This window comes from Nicotiana sylvestris, chromosome 4, assembly GCF_000393655.2.
Source record: "Nicotiana sylvestris chromosome 4, ASM39365v2, whole genome shotgun sequence".
Taxonomy (NCBI): domain Eukaryota; kingdom Viridiplantae; phylum Streptophyta; class Magnoliopsida; order Solanales; family Solanaceae; genus Nicotiana; species Nicotiana sylvestris.
The window spans coordinates 76246241-76256613 of record NC_091060.1 but is presented as its reverse complement, the minus strand read 5'-3'; the positions used below and the strand labels follow the sequence as shown (position 1 = coordinate 76256613).

General features: G+C 39.7%; 1 protein-coding gene across 1 annotated transcript; it reads left to right on the top strand.

The window, feature by feature from the left end:
- Positions 1 to 9056: 9056 nt before the first annotated feature.
- On the top strand, positions 9057 to 9752 carry LOC138889715 (secreted RxLR effector protein 161-like). The gene has a single exon (XM_070173051.1). The coding sequence runs from the start codon at positions 9057 to 9059 to the stop codon at positions 9750 to 9752; it is 696 nt and encodes a 231-aa protein (XP_070029152.1).
- Positions 9753 to 10373: the final 621 nt, after the last annotated feature.

The following is a 10373-nucleotide window of genomic DNA, read 5'->3' as shown; positions in this document are numbered from 1 at the left end:
TGTCTGAGTCTCAGGGGGAAGAAACTCCATTCATAGGTTATGAAAGAACCTTGGTACTCTTCGAGTCTCGAGTACATGAAACGGTCACAGAAAAACTTGTTGGCGAACCTGATTCTCTTCCAGTTAAATCAACTCAGGAACCTCTTATTTATCCTAAGCCCTTAGAATCCATTCCACCCAGTGAGATCCCTATTGATGAAGATGACATGGTTTTCAGCACGCGGTTTAAGATGCGCAAACCAATAGAGACTCCTAAATCCTCTTCCAAATGACTCACTACTAGGTTGCAGCAGAAAGAGACTTTCGAGTCTGCCTTGTAGAAAAGTAAGAGGAGTGTTAAGAAAAAGAAGAATAAGTTGATGAAACAAGGGGAATTTGTGTCGGACAAAAGCATTCCAGTGGTTCAGGTTGATGAAGATGCTGTAGAGGAACACAGTTCCTTAGTAAAACAATCTACAAAAATCCAGAAGTCTGTGGTTGGAGCTTACGATGAAGCTATTGAAAAACAAAGTGGAACATCCATGAAGGGTAGCAGTAAGTCTAAGAAGGTTGTAGTTGAGCAAGCTATGTCTAAAGGAGATACTGTGGGGGTTGTAAACCTGAAAAGGAAGTTTGTTGAGGGGTCCAGAAAATGAAAACGGGAAACTGTAGGGGCACCTGGTTCTATGAAGACCATACCTAGTGACAATCGTCTTTGGTAGGAGAGATTGAGAACTAAGAAAGTCTTGTGGGGTTGTATGTTTGATCCGACAATCTCAGAGATGGTAGGTATGAGGCAAGTTCTGGAGATGGTGGAATTTTAGAAACGTGATCATTTGTTTCAAGAGGATGTGCCTAAGGTATACGAAGTTGCGGTACAAAATTTCTACACATCTCTATATACTGTTGAGGGGGATCATATCTGTGTGCTAGTAAATAGAGTAGACATTGTGCTTGGCGCTTCAGCATTGGGGAAGGTTCTCCAAATTCCATGTGAAGGGATGTACTCAGTCAAGGGTACCGGTGGAGCTAACTTTAAGAGAGCTATCATGAAAGAGCAAGCTATTCAGTAGGGGGAACGAGTGCATAAGAAGGCACTACTTCCTGAGTATCAGCTTCTCTTTGAGACGGTCAATAAGGTGCTTTTACCTCTTGTTGAGAGGCAGTCTATCGCTTCAAAGTCTAATCTGGTCTTAATGGAGGCTCTTGATGAGTTTGTCCTGATCAATCAGCCAGCAATCATGATAGAACATATGCAAAAGGTGTCAAACTTTAAAGGTGGCAATCACGAGCTTCCATATGGCTTTCTCCTCACTCGAGCGTTCAAGTTCTACAAGGTTCCTTTGGCTAATCCCAAAGTTGGAACACGCAAGAAAACCTTCTCTAAAACTACTCTGAAAGAATGTGAGTGCATAGAAAAGGTTGGTGGAAGCACCTCGACCATTTCTCAGCTGATCAATGCTCAAAATGCTGCTTCCGAAGTGATCAGGAGGTTGAGGGCTCAAAATGCCATACTGGAAACTCAGCTCAGTCAAGCTATTAGGGGACCTGGTTTTGTTAATTCCACAAATGAAGAAGTTTCCCTCTTGTCAAAGGAAAATGATGAGCTTCGCACAAAACTACTTGAAGAGCAGTTGTCTACAAATGCCCGTATGGACCTAGTTCTCAAAATCCTTGCTGCCTCTTTCTCCAAGTCTCCCCCTTCTAGTGCCCCTTAGAAACCTCTCAGTGCCCAGTTGTCTTCTATTCTGATGTTTTGTGGATGTTGATGGCATGTTGGATTTCATCGTTACTGCTCATGTTTGCTCAGTCCATTGTTCATATCAATGAAACATCTCTTCTTTTTGCTAGTACAATGCTATTTTCCTTTGGTTTCTCTTTTTTGTCACGTTGTGTACACATATGTGGCATGAGTTGGTTGAGTTAGACTTCTTTATGTTATTTGCTTGCTTGTGTATTTTTAATGATGCCAAAAGGGGAAAGTATAGTATAAATGCAATGGAAATTGATTGAAATGGGGGATCTGATTAAGGGGGAATCAAAAACAAAAGGTTAGGGGGAACTTGTGAAGTTCCTGTTACCTCATCTGGTTATTTCTGCTCTAAATAAATGTTATCAATGCCTAAGTTTGTCATCATGAAAAAGAGGGAAATTGATGGGTTTTCAATGTTTTTGCCTTATGTTTTGATGATCTAACAAACTTACTGTCAAGGACCAGATAGGGAACCTGACACACTTGGTACACATTTCAAATGAACGAAGTCCAACCTGAACTCCAGCTAATGTGAACTGCTGCAAATAAAGAGAAAAGAGGAACTAGATAGGGACCTGATCCCTGGATGTTCTCTAACAGAAGTATAAGTCAACTATTCAGCTGGAAAGAAACTGTAGAAAGTACCTACCTACAACTGTACACGTGACAGTGCAACAGATAGTGCAGCAGTCACTTCCCATTGGGAAGAGGCATATACCAACCATGAACTGACATCATCCTTGGGATGTCTTTGGTAGTATAACAACATGGTGCAAGGCACAAGATATTCACTTGAGCATTTAGTGATATTCTCTCAATCATTAAAGAGTTGATCCAACATTGAAGTCACAAGTGTGTCAAGAACAAGAAGACAGCTCTACTAAGGATCGGCTCCACAATGAGTCTATGTGTATCCGTAGTTGAGTTGTAATCTTTTTATTTGTTCTTCTTTGTAACTTCTATCTTGCTTTCTTAAAAGTTGTATTTTAGGAAACCCAAAATCATAAACCTTCCAAGTTTATGTAGTGACTAGAGTTAGTCATAAGTTAAAGTCTTTGTAACTAGTGTGTGACAAAGTGACTTGTGGTAAGTGTATCATAAGTTAGTTGAGTTGAAGTCTTTGTAATAGAGTCATTACAAAGTGTCTTGTAATAGTGTGATTGCAAGTTAGTGAAGTTGAAAGCCTACAAGTGTAGGTCGTGGTTTTTGTCCCCTTGAGTGGGATTTTTCCACATAAAAAATCATGTGTCTTATTTACTTACTATTTCATTAGTATTTTCAGTGGATCCTCATAGAGGACCAGGTAATCTATAGTGTGGTAGATCCATATAAACTAACAGATACACTCCCACTTCGATTCAGAAATCTCTATCTTCTGAAGTAAACCACTATGTCTCTGATGCTCGCACTTTACTTGCTGAAAATTTAGACACCGAGCTATATATGCAACTATATCTTTCTTTATCCTCCTCCTCTAATAATTCTACCGCAAGTCCTGATACATCTTGGCGGTATCCGGATGAATAGAATATTAGGAACCGTGGGCCTCCTCTAGAATCCACTCACGAAGTCCATCTACATTCAGCACACAAACATGACCCTGTATCCTCAAAACTCCATCATCTCCAATCGTAACCTGCTTCGAATCATCGTGTTGCATTGTGTCCCTAAGAACAAGAAAATGAGGGTCATCATACTGTCACTCCCTGATGTTCTCAAACAATGAAGACCGAGTAACTGTACAAGCTAGAACATGATTGGGCTCAGAAACAACCAACCTCACGAACTTATTGGCCAAAGCCTCAACATCCAATGTGATAGGTTTTAAATGTCCTTGCCTTATGTTTTGATGATCTAACAAACTTACTGTTAAGAACCAGATAAGGAACCTGACCTACTTGGACTATACTGCAAGTTTAACGGATTCCAGCTAAATGTGAACTGCTACAACTTCAAAAGCTAGGAAACCAAACAAGGACCTAATACCCTTGTGGTTCCCTCATAGCAGTACAAAGTCAATTAGACACAGCTGGAAACGAAGTGACCGCCTGCACTATTTCTGTTGCACTACACTATTTCCAGTGCCCACTCATTCCTTGACCAACTAAAGTGCTCACATCATTTCAAGTGATGTGATCAAGGTGTACCAACAATGAGGTTATATTGAAACATCATTTGAATGTTTCAGTTTCTTATTCAAGCCTTTTGCAAAAACAGAGAAATCAATTCTCACAAGCTTGAAGAACAAAGTTGAACGCTACTACGGACCAGTTCCTAAAGTCAGTATTTTGTTGTCCTTAGTTGAGTTATAACTTTGATATTGTACTTATTGTATTTACTAAATTTCTTAGCTAGAAGTGTTGATTAGGAATCTTCTTGTAAATCCGTAAACTCTTTGAGTTTATGTTGAGACTAGGTCTAGTCATAAGCAAAAGCCTTTGTAACTGTAGAGTGACAAAGTGACATGTGGTGAGAGCATCACAAGTTAGTAAAAGTCTTTGTAACTAGGGAGTCACAAAGTGGCTTGTGGTAAGAGTACCACAAGTTAGTTGAGTTGAATTCTTTGTAATTGAGTCATTACAAAGTGACTTGTAATAGGTTTTTACAAGTTAGTGAACTTGAAAGCCTACAGGTGTAAGTCGTGGTTTTTGGTCCCATTGTATGGGATTTTTCCACGTAAAAATCCCGTGTCTAATTTATTTACAGTTTATTAGCATTCTCAGCAGAGCTTATAGAGGATCAGGTACTCTACTGTTTGGTGGACTCATACAAACTAACAATTGGTATCAGAGCGGGTTCTTCCTATCAAGCTAACACCTAGGAAGGATCTTTATGGATGCTCCACCAAATTTTGAAGAAGGTCAATCTACATACCGACCACCCAGGTTCAATGGACAATACTCTGGGTGGGGGAAAATAAGAATGCATAATTTATCATGGCTGAGGATTCTAAGTTATGGGATATCATATGTGATGGTCCTTATGTTACAACAAAGATACTGGAAGAACTCCCATTTTCAATGACAAAAACAAGTAAAGAATACACTGACGCAAACAGGAAAGCTGTAGAAAAGAATTTTTGTGCCAAGAAAATTCTGGTGTGTGGAATATGACCTGAAGAATATAATAGAATTTCCACTTGTGACACTGCTAATAAGATATGGGAAGCTTTGCAAATAGCTCATGAGGGAACTATCCAAGTAAAACAGTCTAAGATTGATATGCTCACCACCGAGTATGAACTCTTCAGGATGAAGGACGATGAATCTATTCAAGATATGTACACAAGATTCACTTCCATCATAAATGAGTTACACTCACTTTAAACCATTCCTAGAAACAAGCTAGTGAGGAAAATCCTCAGTATTCTGCCTAGACCATGAGAAAGTAAGGTGAATGCTATTACTAAATCAAAAGACTTGCAGAAGCTGACCACAGAAGAGCATATTGGAAATTTGAAGACCTACGAGATGAAGAGGAAGATAGATAGTGAAAGAAGAGAACTAAAGAAGGAAAAGAACCTAGTACTCAAAGTTGATAACAATGACTCAAGTGAGGACAGTGACATGGCTTACTTAAACCAAAAGATTTTAGAAGATGGTCAGAAGAAATGGAAAAATGCTAAAAAGGGGCAGCTCTAAGAAACCAAAAAACTATGATCTTTGTCATAAGTGTGGGAAGCCTGGACACTTCATGAAAGATTGTCCACTCTTGAAGCAAGAATTCTCTAAGAACAACCATGCAAAAACAACTAAGATGAACCCGGTTCCTTTTAAGGAATTTAAGAGAAAAAGATCTACTGACAATATGGTGAAACCGGCTCTTGCAACGTGGGGGAATTCCTCTAGTAAATCTGAAGATGAACCTGATACTGGTGATAGTTCCATGATGGCAGTTGAAGGCAAGGAAACTGGATATGACTCAACTTTTGCTTTTATGGCCCAATCAGATGATGATGAAGACAATGGAAACAAAGAGGTAAATTTAAGGGATGTTCAGAGAAATCTGAAATCCTATTCTCCAAAAAAACTCGTGTCTTTAGCTCATGTTTTAGTTGATGCCTATCATAGTCCTGTGGAGGATAAGGATTCTTTGACCTTAGAACTAGGAGAATCTGAACAAACTAGAGACGACTTAGTGGTTGTAGTTATTGACTATAAGGAAACTATTGAAAACTTCAAAAAAGAAAAAAAATGATCTTTTGGCAGTAATTACAGACCTAAGGGAAACAATAGTGAGATCACGGACTAAGTCAAAACCGGAAAATTCTAGAAAAGGAAAGGAGATAGCCAGTGAGGAACACATTAGGCTTGAAAATGAGGTGATAGCTATGAGAACTAGGATGTGTGTTGAAATTAAAAAAAACAAGCACCTCCAAACTGATCCGGAAAGAGTAAATAATGATCTTGAAAAGTCCTTAAAGTGGACTTGGTCCTCAGAAGCTATCACTGCCATGCACACTAATAGTGGTGGAAACAGGCAGGGAATAGGGTTCCAAAGGGGGAAAACTTCTTACAACCCTCACACCAAGTACGCCACTGTCTTTGATAACTGGCCTTGTACCCAATATGAGAACAATGGGCACTTCAAAGAAAATTGCCAGGCCAGGGATCAATCTATTCAGAAAAACAAAGTGTTTGCTGAAAAGGTGACTACAAAAGAGGGACCAAGTTCCACTCACAAAAAACGCATATTACCTGCATGGACTAAGAGATCTCTTATTCATCCTCTTGCATACCATAAGGGACCCAAACTTTCTTAGGTTCCTAAAACTAACTCTTAATCTCCTTGTGCAAGGAACAGTGAAAGGAAGCGGTCACCAATGGTTCATGGATAGTGGGTGTTCAAAGCACATGACTGGGAACACCATGGACTTTATTTCACTAAAAGACCTGCAAGGAGGGAGTATATCCTTTGGCAATGGGAAAACGGGGTACATTCTTGGAGTTGGAAAAGTCGGGAATTCACTCACTCATTCTATTGAAAATGTGTACTATGTCAATGACCTTAAGTACAGTCTCTTGAGTGTCTCTCAAATCTATGATAAAGGAAACAAGGTGGAATTCTTATCCAAAATATGTACAGTCACCAATCTGGTAACTGGTGAAGTGGTACTTGTGGCCAAAAGATATAAGAACATCTATGCTGCTGATTTCGAGTCCTTACAAAGTGGTGATCTGAGTTTTCTAAAAGCTGCTGATGATGATATTGTACTATGGCACAAAAAATTGGGCCACGCAAGTTTTTCTCTTTTGAACAAACTAATTCAGAAGGACCTGCTCCATGGTCTGCCCATGTCAAAATTCAAGGTGCAAAAGGTCTGTGATGCCTGTGCTAGAGGAAAACATGTGAAGTCCTCCTTTAAGTCTAAAAGAGATGTGAGCACCTCAAAGCCACTAGAGCTTCTGCATATGGATCTATATGGCCCTATGAAAGTGCAGAGTAGAAGAGGAAAAAGATACATTTTTGTGATAGTGGATGACTACTCAAGATTTACATGGACTCTGTTTCTTAGAACTAAAGATGAAACTGTTGAGGTGTTCGTGGCTTTTGTGAAGAAAATCCAGGTGAAGATGGAGTCCAGAGTCGCATGCATTAGATCAAATCATGGGATAGAATTTGACAATGTCAAATTTGATGAGTTCTACAATGAAAATGGCATCACTTACAACTTCTCAACTCCTAGAACTCCCCAGCAAAATGGAGTAGTAGAAAGGAAGAACAGAACTCTGGAAGAGATGGAAAGAACAATGCTAATCGATAGTGGAATTGCAAAGAACTTCTGGGTTGAAGCTGTCAACACTGCCTGCTACTTGGTGAACAGGTGCATGATCAGATCACTTCTGAACAAAACCCTCTATGAATTGTTGAATGGAAGGAAACCCAACTTGACTCACCTAAGAACATTTGGGTGCAAATGCTATGTTCTCAACAATGGAAAGGATCAGCTTGGTAAATTCGATACCAAGAGTGATAAAGGAATATTTCTGGGCTACTCTTCTCAAAGCAAGTGTTACAATATATATAATAAGCGGACGCAATGTGTTGAGGAAAGTGTTCATGTTATTTTTGATGAGTCATATCCATTCTGTGAGAAGAGTGCTGAAGAAGATCAAGATGGAGAACCCTTACTAGTCCCTGGTAAAGTCATTGACATGACAAACAGAAAGGCAGATATGATGAGTCAAGTAAAAGATCTGAGTGAAGATAATATTGCCTCATCTCCAATGGAGCTAAGTACTTCAATTACAACCACTGAAGCTGAAGAAAGAGTGGTTGATGCAGTTCAGGGAACTCCACTAGCACCTGAGAGAAGAATGCTGGAAAACTAGCCAAACGTACCCACATCCTCTCAAAATGAACCTCAGACATCTAACTAGAGACACCAAAGCTCTCATCCAATGGACAACATCATTACTCCTCTAGATTCCGGAGTACAAACTAGATCAAAGGCCAAAAATTCACTAGCCTTCTCAGCTTTTCTCTCCCAAATAGAACCCAAGAATATTAAAGAAGCCTTGAAAGATGTCGACTGGATTACAGCCATGCAAGACAAGTTACATCTGTTTGAAAGGAACTATGTTTGGCACCTGGTACCCAGACCCTCAGATTGAACCATTGTAGGAACCAGGTGGGCATTCAGAAACAAGCTTGATGAACATGGAATTACCACAAGGAACAAGGCTAGGCTAGTGGTTCAAGGCTACAATCAGGAGGAAGGGATTGACTATGATGAAACGTTGCTCCGGTCACTCGCATGGAAGCTATTAGAATTCTAATCGCTTTGGCATATCATATGGAATTCACCTTGTTCCAAATGGATGTCAACAGTGCATTTTTGAATGGACTTCTAAAGGAAAAAGTCTATGTGAAGCAACCTCCGGTGTTTGAATGTCATGAACACCCTAAATATGTTTTTAAACTGGACAAAGAATTGTACGGGCTGAAGCAGGCTCCTCTAGATTGGTATGAAAGGCTGTCAAAGTTCCTCTTAGAAAATGGCTTTAAAAGAGGGAAAATTGACAACACCCTGTTTCTAAAGAAACGGGGAAGGAACCTGCTCATTGTTCAGGTCTATGTTGATGATATCATTTTTGGTGCAACAACTGATTCTCTGTGTGAGGAATTTGCAAAACTCATGGGAAGTGAGTTTTAAATGAGTATGATGGGGGAACTGAACTTCTTCTCGGGTCTTCAAGTAAAACAGTCCCCAAAGGGTACATTCATTTGTCAGCAAAAATACATCAGGGAACTCTTGAAGAGGTTTGACATGAAAGCATCAAAAGTGATAGACACTCACATTGCTACGGCCACTCGACTGGACATGGATGAAGCAGGGTCTCCTATGAATCAAACCATGTATAGAGGTATTATTGGGTCTCTTCTCTATCTTATTGGCAGTAGACCTGATATTGTCTTCAGTGTGGGGCTATGTGCAAGGTTTCAATCAAATCCCAAGGAATCTCATTTGAAGGAAGCCAAAAGAATTCTGAGATATCTTAAAGGAACACAGGACCTGGTCCTTTATTATCCCACAGGTAACAGTTTTAACCTCATTGGATATGCTGATATAGACTATGCAGGTTATCTTATAGATAGGAAGAGAACTTCTAGAATGGCTCATTTCCTAGGTTCATGTCTCATCTCTCGGGGCACAAGGAAGCAAAACTCAGTGGCTCTTTCAATAGTTGAGGCTGAATATGTAGCCGCAGCATCCTGTTGTGCACAACTTTTATGGATCAAGCAGCAACTGAAGGACTTTGGGGTACTCACTGAGAGTGTTCCACTTCTATATGATAACACAAGTACACTCAACAAGGCCAAGAATCTAGTTCAACACAAAAAGACCAAGCATATTGATGTGAGGCATCACTTTATGAGGGATAATGTGGAGAAAGGATTGATATGCATGAAGTTCTGTAGCACAGAAGATCAAATTGTAGACATCTTTACAAAGGCATTAAGTAGGGAACATTTTGAAAGAAAAAGAGTGAAGTTGGGGCTTTTAAAGCCCAATTGAGAACCTGAATCCCCATTATTTGGCTATGAAAACCATCTCCAAGAAAAATTGGCTAAAAGTGTTTTCTGGCGTTGTCTAACTCACTTCAATACCGTTGCAGGTAAATACGCATAATGAGTATAGAAGTTGTAGATGCAGTGCATGGAAGATAAACGAGGATTAATTTTTTCAAATAACAGGTCAAGAACCTGGTTCTTGTACCAAAGGTTAGTAGTTCTGTGCATCCTTTAATACACATCTTAAAAAGGTACAAAACACAACTGCCATGTCATTCAACGTTTTAGATCCTGATGTCACGTCTCTTCATTTCAAATTGTTCCATCTCCCTCTGAAATGTTGCACTTCTCCACGCCCAACCGTTGTTTCAAAACCGTTGCCTATTTCTCTCTCTTTATAATTATCCTCTCCTCATAAAAAACCTTTTCCTCTTCTCCCTAACCATAAGTCCTCCATTAGAACTTCCCAAAGCATTTTCACACCATTTTTTCAATGGTTGAGACAAACTCCGACCTCCCTGCCTCAGTCGTACCTACTACTGATAAGCCTATGGAGACTTCCGTCTCTACTGAGCCTTTCTTACCCACTCTTACCCTTCAAGCTGAAATCATACCTCACCCAGAT